Here is a 25003-nt window from a genome sequence, read left to right as displayed (position 1 = left end):
AATATTGGGAGAAGAAAAAAAGGAGTAACCCATGGAGTAAAAGAAGTTTATAAAACATATCAACTAATCATAACACATACACTTTATATGGATTCTGATTTAAATAATCACCCTATAAACACACACACACACGCACACAGCCCAGAGAATCTCACAGAGGACAGACATCTTAAACCTTGTAAGCAGCCCCAGTGGGGATGGGTGGAGACCAACTGATAACCTCTGAAGGAATAACAGCAACAGAAGCCAGAAGATAGTCTGGAAACAAAACAATTAGCAAGACTAGAATCCTATACCCAACAAAATTTCTTTCAATAAAGTCAAAATAAAGAAAAATTCACCCCAAGATGGAAATGGTCTAAATGTTAAAAGACAACTATTTAAGGGGCGCCTGGGTGGCTCAGTCATTGAGTGTCTGCCTTTGGCTTGGGTCATGATGCCAGGGTCCTGGGATCAAGCCGCGCACTGGGCTCCCTGTTTGGCGGGAAACCTGCTTCTCCCTCTCCCACTCCCCCTGCTTGTGTTCCCTCACACGCTCTCTGTCAAATAAATTAAAATCTTTAAAAAAATAAAGACAACTATTTAAGGAAAAGATAATTATTAAGAGTAGTTAAAAAAATAAAACCCAACTATATGCTGTTTATAATACTAACATTGAAAATGAAAATACAGGAAAGTTTAATCTAAAATGATGGTATGGACCCTAAGCTTATCATGGGGATCATTTCATAATATATAAAAATATCAAATCACTATGATGTACATCTGAAATTAATAGGATATTGTATGTCAGTTATACTGCAATTAAAAATAAAATGACAAAAAAATAGATGCAAACACTAATTGAAAGAAGTCACTATATACATACATGTATATATATATATTCAGGTAAAATATACTTTAAGGCAAAGCATTATTAGACACAAAAATAATAGATTTTTGAGGCAGAAAGTAGGAAGAAATAATCAACATAAAATCACAATAAAATAGAAAAAAAATCCAAAAAAAATAACAACTTAACTCAAAGCTGGTTCTTAAGAAAGACAAAGGAAATTGATACACATCTGGAGAGACTGAGACAAAAATGAAAAATGCACTAATAACAGGAACAGAAAAAAGAGAATCACTAAATATGATTCAGTCTTCAAATAGGTAAGATTATATTACAAACACTTTGTAATAAATTTGAAGATTTTATGAAATGGGCAAATACTTAAAAAAAGTGTAACTTACCAAAACTGACACAAGAAAAAACAGTAAATTTAACATTTACCATTAAATAAATTGAATCAGAAAATAAATATCTTCCACAAAAAGCAACAGCAACAACAATGAAAAAAATCCCTGCAGCCCCATGTTTCCATAGCCAAGATCTGCTAAATATTGAAGAAAGAAATAATTCTAAACTTACACAAATTATTCCAAAGAATGGAAAGAGGTAATAGAAGCCCAACTCATTTTAGGACGGCAATAAACCATGACAGTAAAATAGGAAAGGAAAATTACTGGCCAATTTCACTTATAAACCCAGATGCAAAAATCCCAATACATATGAAAATTAAATCTAGGAATCTAGAAAAGAGTAATAAATTATGACCAGTTGGGTTTATACAAGGAATACATGTGTTTAAAATTAGAAATAAATCTGTGTTTCAACATATTAGAGATTAAAGTCATAATCATCTCAATGGATGGGAGAATTTTTCTAATAAAACTCAGTATCAATGTGATTTCTTTTTTCACTTAGCAAACCAGAAATAGAAAGGAAATTCATTAATCTGGTACTAGCTACAAAATAAATGTTCTGCAAATTTTTTATTTTTATTTTTTTAAGATTATTTTTTAAGTAATCTCTATACCCAACATGGGGCTGGAATTTACAACCCCGAGATGGAGTTGCACACTCTACCAACTGAGCCAGCCAGGTGCCCCAAATTTTTAAAATCCAGTTCCTTCTGAATCCAAACAAACCCCATTCATTTGGCCACGTTTTAATGCTTCATTTTCAAATAAACCCAAAAAGTTGAATACGGCTAGAAAGTAGCACATGAGAGAAAGAACATTCTTTGAGACAACAGTCATTACATAATTAAGGTCAGATCATGAAGGGTCTTAAATGCCATGCTAAAGAGGTTGGTTGTTTTCCTGAAAACAATGAGGTGCCACTGAAAGTAAGAGGTTGGCATAAGCAGAATGATCAAATAAAGCTTCTTTTAGAGAATCGTTCTGGCTGCAGTATAGATTTTTAAAAACGGTAAGACTTCAAGCTGGGAGATAAGTTTTCGAGAGAGAGAACAAGGGGTCGCAAGTTCCAGTGCCTGTAGGAGCCAGACATAACATGAGTGAAGTGGGCCAGTTCTACGACAACAGGGAGAGAACTGTAGAAAATGAAAAGCACATCACTAAAAAAAAAAAACACTATTCAGCTCAATTGTTTTCATGCAAGAATATTGCCAAGTATTGCTAGACCTTCCAAACAGTCAAGAAAATTTTAAGGTAACTTTTTCATCTTCAAAATTGTGCAAAAACAAAAACCACACACACACACAAACCAAATATGGGCCAAATCTGGTACAAAAGTCATCAGTTTGCAACCTGTGGCTCAAAATAAGGTAATGTCAGTAGAGATGAAGAAAGAAAAACTCAAAGGATATTATGAAGGAAGAATTGTGATAGTGATCAGTTGGGTGTGGGCAGAAGAGATGGGTAACAATGGATGACTTCCAGATGGCCAGTTTCGTCACTGGGGGGATGGTATGCCGTTCACTAGGCCGTGAAACACAGGTAGATGGCTACAGCTAATCAGCAGAAGGAATGTTAAGACTGGGAAGACAGAAGTCATTTGCAAGCTGTATGCCTGGGTTCTTTACCCACCAACACTCCCACTGCTACATCTTCAGCTCAGCTGCATCAGTGATACCTGGGCAAGTGATGAAAACAGGCGAAATCAAAGTGACATCTGGAACTAAGCAGACCAAGTCTGAGAAAAGTTGGGTAGATATACCCATCAAATAGAACCATCCACAGGGGGCTAACAGTGAGGTCAGTGGTAGTATCTGATGATGCCAGGATGGGAACAGTCCTGGCGACCTAGGGTTACAACCAAAGTGACCAATCATTGCAGGCTGTGAGATCTGGGCAGCTGAGCCAGCTGGGGACCTCAAAGTGTTAGGAAAATGAAGCAACAGGGAATCCAGAAAATACTCTCTCCACTTAGAAGAAGCTAGATTTCAAAGATCGAGATTATGACCTCTTACCCATTACACACCATCCATGGTTGCTGGAATCTGAAGGCATTAACCTGTCTTTACCCCACAACATTCTGGTCACAAGACTTCCCGGAGAAAGGAAATTCTGCCATTTGGGACAATATACATGTACCTTGAAGACATTATGGTAAGTAATATAAGCCAAAGACAAATACTGTATAATCCCACCTACACATGGAATCTAAAAAAAACAAAGAAAGAGAGAGCAGATTGGTGATTGCCATAGACAGGGGGTGGGGGTGGGAGAAATGGGTGATGGCGGTCAAAGGTAAAAACTTCCAGTTACATGATGAATACATTCTGGAAAAGTAATTACAGGCTGAAAAAAAGTTAACAACCTAAATGGAAAGTAGGAGAGCCAAAGGGGTTTCTCAAAAAGGAGGCCTCCTTCACCTGCAGCACAAAAGCACTCACAGCTGAGTAGCAAGCAGGCTGAGGATTTAATGAGTTGAATTCCAGAGAAGCTTAAATGCTCAAAGTGGTACTGTTATGCTAAGGTCAGGAGCCTGATTAGAAAATCTTGGAACCCTAAAGTACAGTATTAAGACATCTGGGTGGAAGCTCCCAAGGATCCTGGTATTAAGACGTCTGGGTGGAAGCTCCCAAGGATCCTGGCTCTGCAGACGTCCACAAACCGTGTTTACAGAGGTGGCCCATCACTCCCTATCAAGAGCTAGCACTTCCCCCATGCAGAAGAATCTCTTAAAGAGGGCCATCCTCACAAAACGTGTCCTCTTGCTCATACAAAGATGCCTCCACCTCATTTCTTTTCTGCCAGGCCAATAACTAGGGTTCAATCCCAGCATAACCCAGCCGGAAATGCACTGGGCCTAATAAAGGAGTAAAGAAGTTGTACCTCAAAGGAACTCTTTAATAACTAGCTAGCAGGTGTTGGTAGAAGGCTGGGGAAAACCCCTGGAATTGGATTTTGAGAGTGCTTAATCAAGGGGACCAGAACATAAAATTGGGTAAGTCATTGACTTAGAAGCATGTTCTCAGTACTCAGGATTTAACACCTTGGCCAGGAGCCTAGGGAATGGGGGTAAACTAGCTGCAGGAGTGCCTTTCAGAAACCAGGCGGAAAAAATGGCAAACCCTCAGCAAAGTGAAAATGCTGGAGTTGCCCTCGCAAAGGAATCAAAAGGTACAGGGAGAATATGCCAAAATGGGTCCATTATGTGAGGCCCAGAGGACATTCCCATTCACCAAAGCCATCAGGTAAGAAGGGCACCAATATCACTAAGTTCAATGAGCCTTCTCTGCAGGCCGGACTGAGCGTGGTAATGGCCACGAAGATCATAGGGCTACTAAATAATGTTAAGTCCGGTGCGCAGCACTTGTAACAAAGGTCAAGGGACAATTACAGGCATACCTCATTTTACTGTGCTTCACTTTATTGCACCTAGCAGACACTGCACTTTTTACAAATTGAAGGTTTGTGGCAACTCTGCATCAAGCAAATGTATTGGCACCATTTTCCCAAAAGCATTTGCTCACTTTGTGTCTGTGTCACATTTGTAAATCTTCGAAGATTTCATTCTTATATATGTTATGGTAATCTATGATCAGTGATTATGACTTGCTGAAATCTTAGATGATGGTTAGCATTTTTTTGGCAATAACGTTTTTTTAACTAAGTTATGCACTTTTTTAAGACATGCTATTACACACTTAATAGATTATGGTATAGTATAAACCTAACTTTTATACGCACTGGGAAACCAGAAAATTCACCTGACTTGCCTTATCAAGGTATTTGTTTCTACTACAGTGGTCTGGAACCTAACCTACAGTATCTCCGAGGTATGCCTGTAACAGACAACTTCTAGCATAGGAAACTCAATCCTAAGTGAACTTCTGTTTTAACCCTATCTTTAGATTCATCATCAAAATTATCTTGACGGTGTATGCCTATCTCTGTGATCTAGCATCGGGCTCAACTTCAATGGAAGTTTTACACACATACATTCCTAGCTCTAGAGAATTTTGAGATGATAATCAGACATCAACTGGGAGAAAGAAAAGTGGGAGTAGGTGGGCACAGAGAGCAGGATGAATAAAAGGGAGACTTCTGGAACTGGCAGGCTTTAATAAGGAAGTGCCGCCCCTTTCCACTTACTGCTTACAGGTTTTTATCTTATCCTCCAAACCAAACCAAGTTACTGAAAATGTATTTACTTCTTGGGATGGAAATTTACCTCTCCTGTTTTCCCCTTCCCCATCAGAGACAACTCCCTACAAACCCAAAAAATATATACACACATTCAAAGATAAAGAAAACATGCATTCAAGTGATTGTTTTACATTTTCGTAACATTTTAACATTTAATAGAAACTATATACAATTTTTTATTGTATCTTACATAAGATAGCCCCTACAGAAATTTACATAGGTTAGAAGCAAGATGGATGGTTAAGGAGGGCCCAGTCCTGTGGGCTATTCTCAGAGGTTATAGGTCAGAGTTTAGTGGGGGAAGGGGCTCAGATTACCAATCAGGTGAGACGTGAAGAAAGGCTAAAACACAGGCCATTAGATAGAGATAATCAGACACTGGGTTCCATTAATATCCCAAGGGAACACATCTCCTACCTAAACACACATGTGTATTTGTGCCTGGACTTGGGAATTCCCATTACAAAGATCTCTCTCCCCTTAGGCGCAATCCCAAATACTCTCTCAATCCCAGCAGCTCTGACAGGAATCACCTCTCTCTCTCTTCCTAGTGCAGTGGGAAGACACTATTGGTCCCTCCCCCACAAATTTGGCTCATGTTTGACTAGAGCACTCGATAACCCAGAGGAAAAACGTCATAGTCTGAGTAGTCCTTCAGTGAGAGACAGTCATAAATACTTGTTTAAAGAATGGAAAATTCAAATCCGCCAAAGTCAAATGGTTCCCCAAACAAATTATCAACTGATAGAAGAGGATTCTGGCTTCCCATTTGCAGTAGCCACTCCACTCTGAGGCAGTGGTGCAGAGGCTTTCTCAGAATTTCGAGACCCCTGTGATCTGTACCCATCTCCAGCCATCTGCATCTGGCCCTGTTAAAAGAGAAGTCACTTTGGTTACAAATCCATTCATTATGGTCTTAAACATGAATCTGACTTATCAAGATCAAGACAGGAGAAATACAGTAACTCTGAGACGTTACTCTTCCCCATACTTAACTATCTCTAACCCTTAGAGTCAGTAGTCATGACATGTAGCATTCCTAAGGCCCTCCCAACAAGAGGGAGAACTGTGGGTTGTTTCTTCCGCTGAAACAGCCATTCTCTGCTGAGTTTTCAGAACAGCCAGCAGATCACAGGAAGACAGTCCTTTGGGCCTCTGCTTGAAACTAACAGCTACAGTACAACTGCTAGTCTTCAGTCAGGGCCACCAGTACCCCACCCAAGGCTCAAAGAAAGAAGCCAAATCACATTACTTGTCCTTACTCTATGATGAAAACAATTCCAGGGCTGAACTCTCCCTTTAAAAAGAACCATTTACGTAGATTCCTTATCTTAACATCTAGTTAACTAAAGAAACCTGTGTCCTGCTCTCTGAGATTCTGAGACTAGTGCTGTTCTCTTTAAGGGCCCATCTGGAGAACTCCCATCTGGGGCACCCATACAGGCTACTCATGATGACAACCCCACTCACTGGGAGTACATGCTAGCCATAGCCGGCAGGAAGACCTGTGCCTGGATGGGGTTGTCCATCACTTGCCAGAATATCCACTGGGCCTTCAGCAATTTCTTTGACTGTATGATCTTCAAGGGTTAGTGAAGGATCAAAAAGTAAGGGTGAAGGAGGGCACTGCATACCATCACCCACAACATCCAAGTCCTAGGAAAAGAAAGAGAAAAGCCCATCAGCAAAATCAAGGAAACCGATAAACTGAAGCTGGCATATTTTTCAACAAACCTCAAAGCAATTTTCCCATATTTCCCTCACCCCCTTCCTACCTTTAATCAAAAGATTTTCCCAGAATGTCCAACAAATGGGATAAGATCCAAAAGCACTAAGAACTTTTGCTCGCTGCTGAGTATAAAGCACAGACCACTATACTAGCTTTAAAAAAAAAAGTATTTTCAAATAGAAAAATTCAGAGACAAAAAGTAGAATACTAGCTACCAGGGGCTGGAGGGAGAGAGGAAGCAAGAGTTATAGTTCAATGGGCACACACAGTTCAGGACTGACAGAAAAGTTCTAGAGATGGACAATGGTGACAGCTGTGCGATACTGTGATTGTACTTAATACCACTGAATTGTACACCTAAAAATGGTTAAAACAGTAAATTTCATGTTTTACAAATATTTTACCAAAAAATGTTATTTAAAAAAAGTTTATTCCTTCTAAGACTAACTATAGTCACCATCTAAGTTCACCAGTGGTGAATCTAATATGGACAATCAGAATAATCACAAACTAAAATAAAATACTGCTTTAAAAGACTGGACAATATGCAGGGTGCCTGGCTGGCTCAGTCGGTAGAGCATGCGACTCTTGATCTCAGGGTTTTAAGTTCAAGACCCATGATGAGCAAAGAGCTTACTTAAAAAAAAAAAAAAAAAGACTGGACAATATGAGATTGCTTGAGTAATGTCTTAACAGTCACAGTGAGCTAGGAAATACTATTCTGATTAAGTCCCTATTCCCACCCAGAAATCCCTAATTCTTAAACAAAACATACTTCAATTGCTCTTTAAAAAGGCGGGGGGTGGGGGGCAGGCACCTGGGTGGCTCAGTCGGTTAAGCGTCTGCCTTCGGCTCAGGTCATGATCTCAGGGTCCTGGGATGGAGCCCCATGCCAGGCTCTCTGTTCAGTGGGGAGTCTGCTTCTGCCCTCTGCCCCTCCCCCTGCACTCCTGCTCTCCCCTCTCCCTCCCACTCTCTAAAATAAAACCTTTTTAAAAAAACTAAAAGAAAATTAAAAAAAAAAAAGAAAGAAAGAGGGGCACCTAGGTGGCTCAGTCGTTAAATGTCTGCCTTTGGCTCAGGTCATGATCCCAGTGTCCTGGGATTGAGCCCCGCATCGAGCTCCCTGCTCAGCAAGAAGCCTGCTTCTCCCTCTCCCACTCCCCCTGCTTGTGTTCCCTCTCTCGCTGTAAAATAAATAAATAAAACCTTTCAAAAAAAAAAAAAGGTCATATTCCAAAAAAACTATGTTCTTCCAACCGAACGAGCTATTCTCACTGGATGCTGAATGGCTAACAGACCACAGAAACACATTACTGGGGAAGCCTGGGTGGCTCAGTCGTTAAGCGTCTGCCTTCAGCTCAGGTCATGATCCCAGGGTCCTGGGATCTAGCCCCGTACAGGGAGCCTGCTTCTCTCTCTCTCCCACTCCCTCTGCCTGTGTTCCCTCTCTTGCTGTGTCTCTTGTCAAATAAATAAATAAAATCTTTAAAAAAAGAAAAAGAAACACACCACTCTTGGCTCCTGTTTGAAACCAACAGCTACAGCAAACCACTGGTCTTGATTTCAGGGCCAAAAGCATTGCAAAGCCACAGACAATGTGTCAAACTGACTTTCAAGCTACCAAGAGTCTACTGCAACACTCCCTTCCCAAGAGTGAAAATTACAAAGGGCTTCTACTCCCCTATGCCCAGTCCACTCTATAGAGGCTCTGTTTCCAGTAATCTAGCTTTACAACAGACTTAGTTCTATGCTTTTAAATTAAGTCTAAGAGTTTGAAACCCGTTCCATTTCTTTGGTGTGCTAATCACCAAATTAAGTATCACACTTCACAATAATTAAAGAATATTAAAGAAATGTACATTATAACTGTTCAATTTAAGCAGAAATTCAGAAAAGGATATGGTCAGCTACCTAACATCGATTTCACATGTGTTAGAAATTATTAATTATTTATTTTAGAGAGTGTGCAAGTGGGGGGAGAGACTCTTCAAGCAGACTCCCCACTGAGCACATAGCTGGACATAGGGCTGGATCTCACAACCCATGAGATCCATGACCTGAGCCAAAACCAAGAGTCCCACACTAAACTGACTGAGCCACCCAGGTGCCTAGAAACTTCTGTATTATCCACAGAAACCAGTATTCCTACGTGGTTAAGCCTGTGAACGGTTTTCTCCAATTCTTTTACTATGCAATTATACAAATAATTAACTCGGAATTTAAAAGAACCCATTTAGGGACACCTGGGTGGCTCAGTTGGTTAAGTGTCTGCCTTTGGCTCAGGTCCTGGGATCCAGTCCTGCATCAGACTCCTTGCTCAGCAGGGAGCCTGCTTCTCCCTCTGCCTGCCACTCGCCCTGCTTATGCGTGTGCTCTCGCTCTGACAAATAAATAGTAAAACCTTTAAAAAAATAAATAAATGAAAATAAAAGAACATATTTAAGTGGTGAGGCATAAAATTTCAAGTCTCAAGATGACAATGGTACAGAAATATTTTCTAAAGAAAATAGATAATGAAAAGACTTTTCTCACATGTTTGTATTGTCTGTTACAAGAATTAAAATTGGGGAAAGGAACCTAAAGAAGAAGAGAGGATCAGCAGAAATGCCTATCACAACAGGAATGTTTAGAAACATAAGTCCATCAGGACATAAAGACAGAATCCACATTTTGTTCTAATCTCAAAAATCACACACAAAAAGTAGTAGGATTATGGTATTAGGTTGTTACTTGCCAAACATCCTTGGATCAAAGCAGAGAAAACAGGCAAGTGTAATATCCAGAATGAAACACTGAATTTTAACCTAGATTAATATCTAACACCTGGTCCTCCCATGGGTAAAATTACCAGATGTTATTAACAAGTTATAGAAATGATATCTAAGGCAGAATGTAGGTTACAAGCTAAGCTTGCTTGGTGAAATTCACACAATTAAGAAATCATTTTTCCCCAGCAAAACTGTATACTAATAAATATATCCAGAATTTATAGGAGGACAAAATTTCTTTTCTAAAACTGGATTTTGTTCCAACATCTTCTGAAGAATTACCTCCAAAGATTAAAACTATACTTACAATGACCAATATGATTTATCAAAAGCATATTATGAACATAAGAGATGATCAAGTACAAATAATTGTTTATTATTTTTAAAACTCTAACATCAAAGGTCCATCTTAAAAACCCACTGGAATCCCAAAAATAAGGTTATTTCTCACACATTTTTTGGAAGAGAAGAAAAAAAAACCCAAACAATAAGAATTAACAGATTTGACAGTATGTTAAGTATGTTTAAAAAATTTTATTTATTTGAGAGCGAGCGCACAAGCAGGAGAGGCAGAGAGAGGAGGAGGGCCAAAGAGACTCCCTGCTGAGCAGAGACTCCCCTGACGCCGGCCTGGATCCCAGGACCCTGAGATCATGACCTGAGCCGAAATTAAGAGTCGTACCCTTAACTGAATGAGCCACCAGGCGCCCCTAAATATTTTTAAAACTGAGATTCCTTAAATGTCAGTTTCACATATAATCATGAAATCTTATAATCTCTAATATTTTGTGTAAAAATTCTCCAAAGAGCAATACTCATATGGCAAAAACAGATGAAATGGGAAAAGCAGAAAGGTCAAAACAGAAATGGTTCTAAGAAATTATCAGATGAAATAAAAGTTCCTAGCCTAATACATATACATAAAATAAATGTGCTAGTTTCTACATATGTACATTATTATCTGAAAGGAATGTGGTGATGGTAGTGCTTATTAGGTTAATTTTCAGACCTTATAAAGTTGCTCATGTTACTAAAAGCTAAAAAAAAAAAAAAAAAGCACCTCTCTGCATTTTCTTCACATTTAAAATGAAGGGAAGTGGACAAAACTCTGTCCTTATCAACAAAGGGCTATCTGTTCATTTACCCTCTTCAACATAATCTCATTGGAAAACTTTGGGAAGTACTGAAGTATACAATAAGGTCCCTTTCTAGTTTTCATATTCTATGAAATCTGTGTGGAAGAAATTTTTAAAAAAGCATTTATAATCAGGATTGTAATAAAAATTAAATTTTATTGTAAATGAAATAATGAAAAAGTTAAATAAGCCTGTAGATCATTTGTAACCAAAAAAGGGGGGGTTATGAAAAAAAAATTAGAATCAGTTTATTCTTAATACCACTTTTCTTTTTCAGATATTACCCTATCCTGGTATATCCTTTTTAGCAAGCAATACCCTTGAAGCCAAACTTTGCTTCTACTCTTAGAAAATAATCCTATAACCTATATTCAATTTTCCATTTAGATGTGTTAAACATGTCATGGTTATATACAACACATCTTTATTATGAAATTCAGACTTATCTTCAGAATAAACAATGAAGACCTTTATCCAGAACACTAAATATTAAGTAAAATGCTAAGACAGAGATGGTATGACAACTGATCCCTGAGTCAGATAGAAGGGTAGTGCTAACTAGGGGAACAAATAAAATCAGAGATGGGTTTACGGGCTGGGACCAATTTAAAAAGTAGTGTACATACTTCAAAGGCTGTAAATACTTAAAAAGATATCACTGTTGTTCTAGTCCATTCACAACGGAATCTACAATAACATATCAAAAATAAAAGCCAGCAGCCAGAGCTAAGTTTAGAGTCATTTCTTGGGGGGGCAAATTAACCTGAAAATGAAACCTTTACAACTACAGAGCAAAAACACAAGCTTACAACTGTCAAGAGTAGATATAGGAATTCATTTGTATTATTAAGATTCTAGTGAATCACTCACCTTGTGGATGGGTACCAAGTTTCCTGGCTATACCAAATCCAACCATAATCTTCACTTTCCAACTTCCCATAGTTTACAATTTAATTCCCTTATTCCCTCAAAAAAGAAAAACTCCTTCCAATTTAACTGTCTCTAAATCAATATGCTAACATACAAATAACAACCATACATGTATCATTTCAAAAACTTTATCAAAGTCTCCTGGCCACAAAAGACTAACCTAGTCTCACCATTAATAAATAAGGCCTTGCCTCAAGGACCAACCAGAGCAGAGCTTCTCTAACTTACATCACTGAACTCCAGAGGTAAACTCTCAGTGGGCTGAAGCTCGGCAGCACTCAAGTACAGATCCATGGGGCCGGCTTCCAGATCGTCTGGCACAGACAGTACCTGCTCGGGCTTATACATCTGAGGAGGCAACTGGAAATGCAGTGGGCAGCAGGGATCCTCAGAGAGGCTTACAGGAACTGGTTTGTTGCAGGGTACCTCTTCAGACCCCTGGCAGCATTTGAAGAGAACCTGATTCGTGTCCTGACAAATATCTGTAGAAAAATGGTCAAGGGAAATAAAATGGATCTACTGGAGGCACAAAATACAAGTGTTGTCTGCCATGTAAAATTCAAGGTCTGCACTACAGAAGACAATTTGTTACATTTGAAACAGAACCAAACACAGTTAGCAATTTTTAAAGTTCTCAAAGTAAGTGTCATTCACTAACATCTAGTTCTAGCTCTACCAGTAATTTAAATCTAGTCCCCAACCTAAACATCAGGAGCCCAGTCATTTAAACTAGAGACACTAATCTTGTTCTCACTTAGGAGAGTCAAACACAAAACATTTGAAAACACTGCTAAGCAAACAGCAGTAACAACCCTAGGAATCTGTACCTATTCAGAAGAAACATGCTATGGCAAAGGCAGATAGTTTGCAGAAGCACTACCAAGCCCTCCCAAGAGTCAAGAGATACAGTGTTTCTGCTCTGTTAAGCACACTGGCAAAAAAACTACAAAAACTTTTTGAATCTTGTTTCCAGAATGTTTACATGATATGTTTAAAGTAGCAGAGAACTGAGGAAAACAGCACCTCTAGTAATAAGACAAAAAATAAAAATAAATTTCCATGCCCCCTTGCTTTTTTGGGGAATGGGGTGCTAGTGCAGGGGAGTTCTGTCATGGTCCCAAAGAGAAAGGAAAGAAGCTAATTTTGCCTATGAGGTCCCACAGAAAAGAAGTACTCCAGGAACACTCCAGGAGCACTAACAACTTCTATTAAGGGTAAAACAGAAAAGGGCCAGTTTCCAAGTTGGCAAAACAGCTCTGTAGGATGAATCAAAATTAAACTGATTAGATAAAACAACAAAATTTAGTTCAAGTTACTCTATGAAATGTTTTATTCAAGTGATAACCATTTCTTGAAATTCTAACTACATGATTTTTCCCCTACATTAACAGACAACTGTTATTTCAAAAGTGGGCTTATTTTTAAACCAGAAAGTACAATTTTCTATAAACTAATTGTACCCGGGATTATAAAATTATAGGTAAACTTTCCTCCAAATTTTAAGGTAATTTCTAAAAATTAAAAAGTCTAGCATACATTTTATTTTTAAACCAAATAAAACTTCTTGAATAAAGCCATTTGTTTCAATCAATTCTTGGAAACTGCTAAACTTAATTAAGGCAAGGTTTCACAACCGTAAAACCCTGCCATCCTGTGCATTGTAGGATGCTTAGCAGCATTCCTGGCCTCCACCCACTAGATGTCAGTAGCACTCTCATCCCTAAATTTATAACAAGCAAAACTGTCTCCACACATTGCCAAATGGGGATAAAATGGCCCCCAGTTGAGAACTACCACTCTAAAGGAACAGTAAATAGTACAAAGTAAACAGTATTTATTGAATGAAAATGAACAATCAAATGAACAAATAAATGACTCTAACAGGAACATTGTATTCTCTATGTGCTTAAGAAAATCTAAAGTCTATGATGTGCTTAAAAAGTCCAATCTTATTAAATTATTAATACTTAAAATCAATCCATTAAAAATGTTTTAATCAGAACTTTTTTCATGGAATTCAAAGGACTTTCACAAGTCTCTTATTTAATACAATATCCTGGAAAAACCCTCCCCCATCCTCCTCCACCCCCTTTCCTTTCCAGTGGGGACAAGAGAGATAAAGAAGGGAATGGTTGACCTACAACTAGAGTCTGGGTCCTTCACTTTCAGTCCAGTGCTGTCTCCATTAGACCAGAGTAAAGAGTTAACAGGTCACCAATGGCAGTCGCATCTTTCTCTGGGATAAGGACTTAAGGAAGGGTAAGCGACTTAAGCAACTATGGAGTGGAAAGGAAAAAAGCATAAAACAAAAGAAATCATACTTCCCTTGTCTTTTCAAATACATTTCATTTTCAACTTTGCTTTTTAAAATATTAATATCCTAACAAACTATTTGAGTATAATACTGTAATTCTAAAATATTCCTTAATATCTATAAATTGAGTTTTTCTGACTTATAAAGTAATTGAAGCTCACTGAAAAAAACCTGAGAAGTACAAGGCAGAGGAGTAATGGGCATTCATAAACCCCCATCGAAAAGTCAATTTCTGTTAATTCCCCTCCCGGTATTTGATTACATGTAATTCCATATCCTATTTTTGTCACAATCATTTTCCTGTCATTCATAAATTTTGTTAAATCTAACGTTTATTGCCTAAACATATTCCATATAATGTTGTATCATAATTTTCTTCTCTATACCCCATTTCTGGAAATTTTAAGGCTGTCTCCAGTTGAAAGAATTTTATGTAAAAATATCAGTCTGCATTTGATTATCCCCTTAAAATAAATTCCAAGGTAACATTATCGTATCAAACAATATGAATATTGCCAAGCTGCTTTCTAAAAAGCTTCCACCACTTGATCTTCCCACTTGGCAATATTTAGAATTCATTCACCACAACCTCACCAACTTGAAATTCACTAGTTCATTAAATATATATATACAGTATCAAATTCACAGATAAAAATTTCCTTATTACCTACTTCAATTACGTGAAAGATAAACACTTTTCAACATTGGGCCACTTCTACTTTTAAATCTGTCCACCTTTGCCCAATTATGTTTTAAGCATGTATCTTTAGTTTTTAATTACCCTGCACAAGTATTTTGTATATTAAAGACAGTAATCCTTTATCAGATATTTATTATCATTAATAAACTGGTAAAATACTCAATAAACAGAAAAAAATTTTTCCTCTCAGAAGACCAAGAGCAGGTTCTCCTTCTTTTCCTATTAAAGATACACTTTATTTCCAAATACTTTGTATCTCTTGCCAGGCAAATGAAATCCAGCAAGATTTAAGCCTTTCAGATAATAAAGATCATCATACTTAACAAGTGCTTTTACTGTGAAAGTAACTTTCTTGATATCCATAATAAAGATGCACTTTCACAATCCAATAAACTCAAAAAGTCTTACAACCAGATAATAAATATGGTCTCATAGCAAATCAAGAGATGTTATGATGGTCCAAACACAAACTAACTGGAAAGGTGGGGAGTGGAATCATTCTATTTTTGGAAATATTAAGTTTCCAATTTGAATGAAATCTAAAATATACAAATTAGGGCCCTGACCATCCAAAAGGATAATTCTCAAAGAAAGGTCACAGTTCAGAACCCACTGTTTTTTGGTGGAAAACCCATAGTAATTTTTGTGTGTGTATGGTAACTGGATTTAACACTATTGTATTTCCAATGAAAAAGTTCTATCAGGGATCTCTGTATTTTGGAATCCCAGTATTAATCTATTACAAATAAATATTAGCCCACCCCTATCTCCAATGACTTAGGTATTTCTTTCTAATGAATTGACCATTACATTTCCAAAGTTCTGAAATGGCCAACAGACCATAGAAAGACTTTTCTTTAGGCTCCTGCTTGAAACCAACAGTTTCAGCAAACTGCTGGCCTTGATTCAGGGCCAAAGGAAAACAAAGACCTTCAATCAAGCAAATTATCAGAGATTCCCACCAGTCTTTAGTCTAGCTAGCAAACTGAACCGAATAAAAAAGATACGGGTAAGGCAGTGTCTGGTCATTGGAAGAGACTGATTGGAACAACGAACATCATCCACAAAGGCCAAGCACCTCTGACTGGACCGAGTTGTATGAGCCTAAAATGGAAAAAATAGATAAATCAAACAAACCATCAAAAGAAAATACAACCAACTGGGGCAACTGGGTAGCTCAGTTGGTTAAGCATCCGACTCTGTTTCAGCTCTGGCCATGATTTCATGGGTTGAAAGATCAAGCCTGTGTTGGGCTCCCTGCTCAGAGGGGAGTGTGCTTAAAGATTCTTCTCCTGGGGCGCCTGGGTGGTTCAGTCGTTAAATGCCTTCGGCTCAGATCACAGTCCCAGGGTCCTCGGATCGAGCCCCGCATCGGGCTCCCTGCTCAGTGGGAAGCCTGCTTCTCCCTCTCCCACTCCCTCTACTTGTGTTCCCTCTGTCTCTGTCAAATAAATAAAATCTTCAAAAAAAAAAATTCTTCTCCCTCTGCCCCCACCCCACTCACATGCACTCTAAAATAAATAAATCCTACAAAAAAAAAAAAAGGGAAAGAAAAATACAACCAATTATCTATGAGAATACTTACTTATAACATTTAAGAAAGGTACGTCCTTAAAGGCTAAAAAACTCAACATTTGACAACCTCAAGATCAAGAGTCTCTGGACTCAAAGTGCTCTTTTCAATTTACCCCACATCCAATTAAGTTAGACTTCAGAGCCAAGACTGTACAATGTTTTGACTATTACCCTAATTTTGCAAACAAAGCAAATACATAACCCCTTTAGAGGTATAAACACAAATTACCTGTTGGGCAGCACCATCTGTGGCCAGCATTCTGCGTTCCTTCAGCTGCCTATGTAATAAGGCTTCCACTCCATAGCGCTGACGATACCGCCGAAGACATTTTAGACGCTTTAAGTTCTCTCGTTCTTTGGCCAAAAGTCCCTCTGGGCCAGTCAGGAGACTACTACCTGGTTAAGTCACAACAGTCAAGATCTTATGTGCTAAGCAACCAATAAAGGATGGCTGCTCCAAATTAACAAGAAATAAACAGGGTAAACTTTGGCCATAAGATAGCCACTTTGAAAAGCAAATTCTCCTTCACTCCAGGTACCAAGACAGAAATAAATCTAACTACGACCAAATTCACATTTTGAACCCACAAATAGCTGGTTGGGACTAGCATAAGACTTGCCTAGAGCTTCATGTTCCACTTTGCGATTATGTAAATAACGTCGCTTCTTCTCTTTGAGCAGATGCTGAAGTCGTTTAAACTGATCAATGTACAAAGACTGCAAACGAATTAGCTTCTCACGCATTATCAGGGCAACTTCTTCTGCTGTGTACACACCAGCATGTCTGGAATAAAACAGAATTCAGCAAAGAATAAGAAAATACAATATTAAATCCAAGCTTAAAAGGAGAAAAGGGTAGAGAGGAGACTTAAGCTTGTTATTTAACAAGAAGTCAGCACTGAGACCATCACCTTATTAAATATGAATGTTTTCACAGACAGCATTCAAGTTATTAAAAAACAAACAAAGAAAATCCCCGAGCATAGATACTAATGTATGATTTTACAATATGAGGAAGGGAAGAGGTTTCATTATTTTTCCCAGTTATCTGCAGTTAAGAAGTGAAGACATGGAACATTCACAATTTTTATTAATCTACAATCTTATTCCATTTCATAATTTAGTCACTTACCAGTCAGGACAGCTTAAAAGTATTTAATTTAGTAACATTAATATCTTAAAAACTTTAACTGAAGTATAAAAAATAATAATTTCAATTTCTAATTTAAAATACATTCCTATATTGGAACTTACATGAGGCCTCAAAACACTGGTCCACAGTGGTTATTCACAGTCCCCAGCTCATTTTCTTGACAAATTTCTCAAAATACAGTTCCCTGGGTTAGCCCTTAATTGCCAAAGATCTAGGTCCACATCAACTTTACTAAGCTTTGCCACCAATTATAAATTAATAGAATTTTTTTAAAAAGTTATTCTAGTGATTATGATGAGGTCACATAAGCAACGGAGTTAAACAGCAATTTAATTGGAGACTTTCCTTATTCTTAGGTCTAAATGAAAAGATGAGCTGCAAATTTAAAAGTTTTTGGTTCCATTAGCCTTATATGATCATTATATAACCAACCAGGAAGAGGAAATCAGATATATACTTAACTTCCTATTTTCATATTTTGACGAGGCAAAATTATTTCCTTTATTTAAAAAAATAATACATACAAATTACATACTCAAACTAATTTTAAATCCAAAAATTACACCTTCTTAAAAAATTAGCTGTTAAGCCATTAAAACACACAGAATAAATACAATTATTAACTTCAGGGCTGACAGCAAGTAATCTCTGCCCAAAATTTTTCTCGAATACAAATGGAAGCTAATACTACCTGTGCATAAGTACAATTACAAAGTACTCTGAAGTAAAAATAACAAATTAAGAACCAAATCATGTTGAATAAAATCTAAGACTATCAAAAAATTGTGAAAAGGTTTTAAAAATATCTGAAGTCTAAATAAGATGACTAGTTTGCATCTTTAGGAAAATCAGTTTGCTGCATTAGTATGTCTGCAAACCTAAAATACTGAGGTCTTAACCTAGTATCAATTTTGTTAAAATGAAATTAATTTCATTGTATCCTGTCAGAAGAGAATTTTCAATAGTCTAGGGACTAGAATTTATAAATGGAAAGCCACTACAATTAGAATTTACTACAAATCATTGGGGGGAGTGGAGGAGTGAGTCGTTTATTTAAAGATGGATGTTCCAGACATTCACAGGTAGTTACTAAAATCATGTACCAACTTCCCTTACTCTGATATTCACAAATTTAAGCAGGGTTTTATTATCTGAATTCATCTTCAAAAAAGAGGGAGCCATCTTATATTCCATTACATAATGTCTCTTCCGAAAGAGTATTCCCCCAAATTTATTTTAATAACAATGATGAAGACTCAATAACCTGAAATAACATTTACCAAAACTAGTTCTGAATGCTGGTAGACATCATATGGTAAAAATTACTTTTTAAAAAGGAAAGATTTAACAATTAGTCTTAAGCTAAAACTTCACCAGTGCAGGATGTTGTTGTAAATGAACTCTTCAGATCCTTTTTTTTTTTTTTAAAGATTTTATTTATTTATTTCAGAGAGAGAGAATGAGAGATAGAGAGCACGAGAGGGAAGAGGGTCAGAGGGAGAGGCAGACTCCCTGCTGAGCAGGAAGCCCGATGTGGGACTCGATCCCGGGACTCCAGGATCATGACCTGAGCCGAAGGCAGTCGCTTAACCAACTGAGCCACCCAGGCGCCCTCTCTTCAGATCCTTTTTACAAAGCAATTAAGTAAATGGTTACTTTGAGGACAATCACAAAGAAATACCTACAAGAGGGGAAAGAAACTATACCAATATTAATTCTAGGTAGGATAAAATCTCTAATGACATCATCATAAGCAATACAAAAAGTACCATTCTGAAAAAGCAAGTGAAGAAGATATTTGCTGCTAAGTTGTTAATGATCAAAAAATGGTCCTAGTGACAACAAAACATTGACACCAGAGATGAAATTAAAATAATTTCATTAAATAAAAAGACTTGTTAAATTTGGACAGCAATATGTAACCATATTAACAAATTTAGTATAAGACATTTAACAACTCTACTGACATACCCAAAAATGCAAATATTTTAGGAGGCCAAAATTTTTTTTGGATAATCTCATAGGGGAATTAAGGGAAGCCTTATATTTAGTTGCCTACTTCATTTTCCCCTTTGAATGTTCCTTTTGACATCAAGTACCTAGTCCTTTTAACATTTATACATCTCATAAAATTAACTGGTATTTTTAAGTTACACTAGCATAAACATGTCCCCTAGAGACTGATCCACTCTAGATTACTACTGACAAAATCAAGTTTCTGGACCTTCGAAGCTGAGTATTTATCACACCAAAGGACAGTCACTTTGTGACCCTACAGAGAATATATCTCTTCAAAGCAGCAAGTCTGGCATTTCCAGAAGCACAATGGGAAAAAAAAAAAAAAAAAAAGAATGTATGGTACAAAGTTACTACTCTAAGAGAATCCTGCCAGATAATGAACATTCCTTTTCAAACTACTTAGATGAGACTTTCCAAACAAGTACTTCCTGAAGAGCTGACTATACTGACATTACTCAAGAAAAATAGATGAAATTATTCTACTCAGAAAATGTAAACCTAAGTGACTTTTGGAGTAGAAATTCATTATCCCTACTATTTACAATACTTCTATGCAAAATGAAACTGTTAAGAGACAGTAGTCAGAAAAGATGAAGAAAACAAAAAAAAAAAAGATTAAACTAAACCCAAACCATGAGACAGAAATATGAGACTGTGAGTGGCAATGTTTTTGTTTCTACAACTCCTAAGGTGATCATGGGCTAAGTGAAGAGTAGAACCTTATTTAAGATATAATTAGACTGATTACTCACTTCTAGGTTTCTAAATCAGTTTCTCTTTCTTAGGCATGAAACCAAAGGAAACTCTTGAACACCTTTTTATTTTTCTACTAGGGAAAAAAAAAAAACCTCATAAAATGTAATTTTGCAAAAAAAAAAAAAAGTAGTTATTCAGATACAATCACATTATTGTTCCTGAGGTTTAAGCCAGGAATCCATTTATATCCATTTCCTCTTCTCTCACTGATCTAAGCATTTCTCAACCAACCTCCCATGATGTCCAAGAAATTTCCTATTTTCCTCCCCTACACTTTTTCATGTGTAGAATTTGATTTCCAAAATTTTTCCAAATTACACAGCTTCCAAAAAATAAAATCTTGCCCTGTAGCAAGATAGTGATGAGCCAGGACACTTTAAAATACAGAAGCTATTACTGCTCACAAATAGCTGAAGTCTCTTCACCCCTCCTAGGTTATTTATCTATTAATAGCATGCATTACTATAGTCCACATTCTAACTACAAAAAAAATTTTAAAGCCTTATGTGGAGTTACAACTTACTTTAGGGGATCTTCTTGATCACTGTCTATGCTATCAGCTTCACTGTCAGGGTCACCTCTCCATGTCTGATCCACAGTAATGGGTTCCTGCTCCCCATCACTCCAGCTGTCTTCATCTGAGGCAAGGAAGGGAGAGCAGCCATTAAGACTTCCCACCTCTGTAACTCCACCACACAAAACTAGATTACTTAACACATTAACCCAAACCATAACATTTAAGAAAACAAAACAAACAAAAAACCCGAACAACTTAGTACAAAGGCACTGGCAAATAAAATCTTCTTGAAAAAATACAACCCAACTAAGGTTACTTAAAACATAAATAAGGTAACCGTGCCCTCAAAAGGACAGAAAGGTCAACTCAAAATTATTCTTGCTTCCTGAAATTACCCTGCCTAACAAAGACAAGCATAAAAATAGCAATGATGGAAACAGTCATAAACTCAAGAAAGTAAACCCAAGCACACACTACTTCAAACCGAAAAGAACTGGTGAACACAGCAATCCTGGAATTCTCACCAAATTGTCAATGAATTACAATATTACTGTATTATCATGTGCCATGTATGTCCAAGGCACTGTGCTAAACCAAAATAAGTTCTTATTTTTCCCTTTTTCATTCTAGGAGAGAAGATCCTTACCCAGAATTCGGCTGGCTTCACTGCGGCTACTTTCTGGAGTCTGCGACCCCAGCTCTGTCTTAGCATAAGAGCTCAGCTGGCACAAGAGTGTTTCACCCACAGGCCCTGGATTGGTCTTCTTCATTTGAGCATGAAGTGCCAGGGCATTCCTACGGGCATGTTCAGCACAGAAAGATACCCTAAGGAGACAAAATATTAACATTTTATAGTCAGGTCCCTTCTTGAAAGAGTTAAACCATTTTCATAGTCACTAGTCTTTAGAGCATTTTTAGGAAATTAAAGTAACTATTACCCTCATTTATAAATAAAAAAGGCCAGTGAGACAAAGTAATTTAATTGGCCCAAGGTCAACTCATTTGGTATTACTAAGGGGAAATGCAGGTAGCATAATCTGGTGCTTCATTCATCAAACAAAACATCCCAATTATAAAAATGCTGACATCATCTTAGAACAAATCAAAGAGATCCACTTTCATCTCTCAAAACTGGCTCTGGCAACTTTACATTTTACTTCAGTATCAATCCACTGTAGGTAATAAAATGTGGGGCACAATTTTTTAAAACGAAAATATACATGCAGAATTAACTAGCCAAGTTATGTTTCTGCATGAATACTTCCACTTATATGATGAAAGCTATGAAGCCTTTCCCAGAAGAATACACATATACACAACTTAACAACGTTCAGGGATGACCCAAAGGGACAGGAACCCCAGGATTAAGAATAATCTCGAATATCCCCGTATTTTATAGACAAGGGAGAAGATGTAAAGAAATTAAGTGAGTGGCCCAACTGGAAGTGGCCTGTCTCTGCAGTTTTCAATGGTTTTTATTTTTTTCTCAAGGATATACCCATCACCCCAATTTTAACAAAAACTCCAGCTATTCACAAGCCCACAATATACCACATCCCCCTCTCGTTTTAAAACTAAAAGTACAAACGACATAGATTATCTATACATATATACCCATCTTTCTTCTCAGGCTTTGGAGCAGCACTGGGACATCTTTTTCCATTCTTCGTCGATATGTAACTACACTGCTTGAAGGGTGCATTCTTGTCTTCAAGGATGTGCTTAATGCAAAACTCCTGCCCCTCCAGACGAGGTTGCGAGCATGGGCGATGAGTGAATGAACAGGACAGGGGTTCCTGGGACCTGGGCACTGGGGTGATCCTCCCCCGATTGGTCGGCAAGACGTGGATCCGAATCCTGTTCATACCAAAACCTGCAGGCTCACACAAAAGATCAAAAAGCCCTTACCCTTCCCGAAAATCCGGGCCGACCGCGGGTAAAAGACTGGCCGAAGTCACGCTCCGTAACTCCCCTCCGCCCACGTCTCCCCAGGCCATTAGTCAATTTGTCTCACTTCAACTTCTCCCCCATGCCCGCCCCCACCCGGACCACCAGCACGTCTTAAGTATCTCAGGCTCGCAGGGCCACGCACGAAGAGGGAGCGCCCGGCCCACGCGGCAGCAGCAACGTCGCAGCGCCGCGCCCAGCCTCCGCCTCCCTGCACGCCGCCTTTGTCCCGGGCCGCCTCAGAGCCTACGGCTGGGCCCTGCCTGTCCTCGGCCGCCCGTACAAGCGCCATTTTGTTCCCCGGCTCCGGGCACCGGAGAATCTGGCTTCTGGAAGCCTACAGGAGGAGAGCAACCTCGACGCTGACGGAGACAAAGAAGCAGCTCGGAGAGGGCAGGAGGGGCGAAGCAGCAGCCTAACTGCGGAAGCGAGATTAGGCACCGCCGCCATCTTACCTCTCCGCCGCGCCGCGCCGCGAGCCCTCTGGCCGCGCCACCCGCTTCTAACTCGGCCCCGCTCCTTTCCAGGCTCCCAACCCATGATTGGCTACTGGGCCCACGGCTCTGTGTCACCATTGGCCAAGGCCAGCTACCTATCTTGTCTGGGGGGCGGGGCGCTGAGAAAAAACGCGGCTGGGGTGGCTAAGACAACCTGTCCGTCAGTCAGCAGCTACGCCCCGGGAAGAGGGAGGTTGACGGTACGCTGACTCCCGGACTCACTCATGCGGCAGGGCTGTTCTTTCAGTTCACGGCGTGGCTGGTTTTCGGGCTGCCTTTGGCCGCTGTGTGGTCCTAGGCTGCTACTACCTCGCCACCCCGACACAGCGGGTAAAAAACCAGACATACAGAGGCCAAAAGATCACTGTACAGTTGACTCTTACTGTTTATGCAGGAAAAGGCTGTAGTTCTCTTTTGTGCGCAGTTCATTATTGAAACATTGAGTATTTACGGAGCCTGGGAATTACATAGATAAATACTTGATTTTTCAGAGTAACCCTGAAATAATAGAGGCTATTATCTCCATTTTTACAGATAAGATAACCGAGGAACAGAATGGGCCTATATCTAGTAAATGGGAGAAAGAGGTGAATTTGAACGCAGCCCTCAATCTTTATCCCTTATTGCCTCTCATATAGTATAGACCATTGGACCGAGAATAGGGAAATATGAGTTCTGGTTTAGGCCCAGTTTCTCTAAATCCTCTACAATTCCATTATAAATAATGCGGGTATATAGAAATGGCAGACACAATCCCAATTTTATCATACTTCAACGATTTAAAAGCATCTTTTTTCATCTCCACTACACCTCTTATAGAAAGGAAAAATTTCTCCCTCTAACCCTTCTGGATCTTTTCTGCGTCCCATCCTTCCAACGCTTCTTTATCTAGTGTCAGTTTAGGTTTCTCCAGCACCAATGAGCAGGTATGATTCACACTGCAGGTGAACACAGAAATCTACAATGCTCAACAACAGCAGTTCAGACACAAGTGATTAAAACAAAACTGGGGGGGTCAGTTGGAAGGGACGCCACTTCCAGATTAGGGCGTCCCTAGAAGGCCCTTTCCTGAAATTCATTCATTTAACAAATATTTATTGAGCACCTAAGTGCCAGGCACTGGGGATACAGAGAGTACCAGAAAGATAACCCTGCTCTTTTAGAGTAAACATTCTAGAGCAGTTTGGGATTGTGGATGCAATACAAACATAGTATCAATAGCAACTGTGATTTATACTCATAAGCAAAGACTCCAACCCTGAGAAGGGGTACAAAGAAGACATTTGTTATAAACTCTCTACAACTCAAAACTAGCTGGAGGCAATCACATTACAGAAATATGGGAATCAGAATCTGCAACCAGGGGCACCTGCCTGGCTCAGTTGCTAGAGCATTCAACTCTTGATCTTGGCGTCCTAAATTCGAGCCCCATGTTGAGTGTAGAGATTACCTAAAAATAAAATCTTAGAAGGGATGCCTGGGTGGCTCAGTCGTTAAGTGTCTGCCTTCAGCTCAGG

General features: G+C 38.6%; 1 protein-coding gene and 3 non-coding genes across 8 annotated transcripts; all 4 read right to left on the bottom strand.

Moving 5' to 3' along the window:
• Nucleotides 1-5564: 5564 nt before the first annotated feature.
• Nucleotides 5565-23515, bottom strand: KANSL2 (KAT8 regulatory NSL complex subunit 2). Of its 5 annotated transcripts, none has more exons than XM_073882061.1 (10): nucleotides 23445-23515; nucleotides 22657-22915; nucleotides 21689-21867; nucleotides 21049-21163; nucleotides 17214-17381; nucleotides 16827-16989; nucleotides 16030-16126; nucleotides 12237-12490; nucleotides 6979-7098; nucleotides 5565-6311 (listed from the first exon to the last, which is right to left on the bottom strand). In XM_073882061.1, the coding sequence occupies exons 2-10, from the start codon at nucleotides 22905-22907 to the stop codon at nucleotides 6180-6182; spliced, it is 1479 nt and encodes a 492-aa protein (XP_073738162.1). In that variant the 5' UTR covers nucleotides 22908-22915; nucleotides 23445-23515; the 3' UTR covers nucleotides 5565-6179. The 5 variants fall into 5 exon arrangements, with proteins under 5 accessions (XP_073738162.1, XP_073738163.1, XP_073738165.1 ...); XM_073882062.1 differs by having other exon boundaries at nucleotides 22657-22922; nucleotides 23445-23481; XM_073882064.1 differs by lacking the exon at nucleotides 23445-23515 and having other exon boundaries at nucleotides 12339-12490; nucleotides 22657-23436.
• On the bottom strand, nucleotides 6514-6649 carry LOC112832761 (small nucleolar RNA SNORA2/SNORA34 family). Its single transcript, XR_003210454.1, has one exon. It is a non-coding gene; the product is annotated as a small nucleolar RNA SNORA2/SNORA34 family (small nucleolar RNA).
• Nucleotides 8623-8747, bottom strand: LOC112832762 (small nucleolar RNA SNORA2/SNORA34 family). Its single transcript, XR_003210455.1, has one exon. It is a non-coding gene; the product is annotated as a small nucleolar RNA SNORA2/SNORA34 family (small nucleolar RNA).
• LOC112832760 (small nucleolar RNA SNORA2/SNORA34 family) lies at nucleotides 15802-15938 on the bottom strand. The gene has a single exon (XR_003210453.1). It is a non-coding gene; the product is annotated as a small nucleolar RNA SNORA2/SNORA34 family (small nucleolar RNA).
• Nucleotides 23516-25003: the final 1488 nt, after the last annotated feature.

Source organism: Callorhinus ursinus, unplaced genomic scaffold (assembly GCF_003265705.2).
Source record: "Callorhinus ursinus isolate GAN/ISIS: 27379988/994484 unplaced genomic scaffold, GSC_fseal_2.0 scaffold44, whole genome shotgun sequence".
NCBI classification, from domain to species: domain Eukaryota; kingdom Metazoa; phylum Chordata; class Mammalia; order Carnivora; family Otariidae; genus Callorhinus; species Callorhinus ursinus.
The sequence above is the reverse complement of the archived record's forward strand: the minus strand, read 5'-3'. Positions and strand labels throughout refer to the sequence as shown.

Bases quoted from the DNA above. Each gene is read 5' to 3' on its own strand.
- KANSL2 (XM_073882061.1), bottom strand. From the start codon at position 22,907: ATGAACAGGATTCGGATCCACGTCTTGCCGACCAATCGGGGGAGGATC. The intron at 21,164-21,688 runs GTAAGGATCTTC...TCCTTGCCTCAG, and splicing joins TGAAGCCAGCCGAATTCTGG to ATGAAGACAGCTGGAGTGAT. The intron at 7,099-12,236 runs GTAAGTTAGAGA...TTCTTTTCCTAG, and splicing joins TACCTCTGGAGTTCAGTGAT to GACTTGGATGTTGTGGGTGA.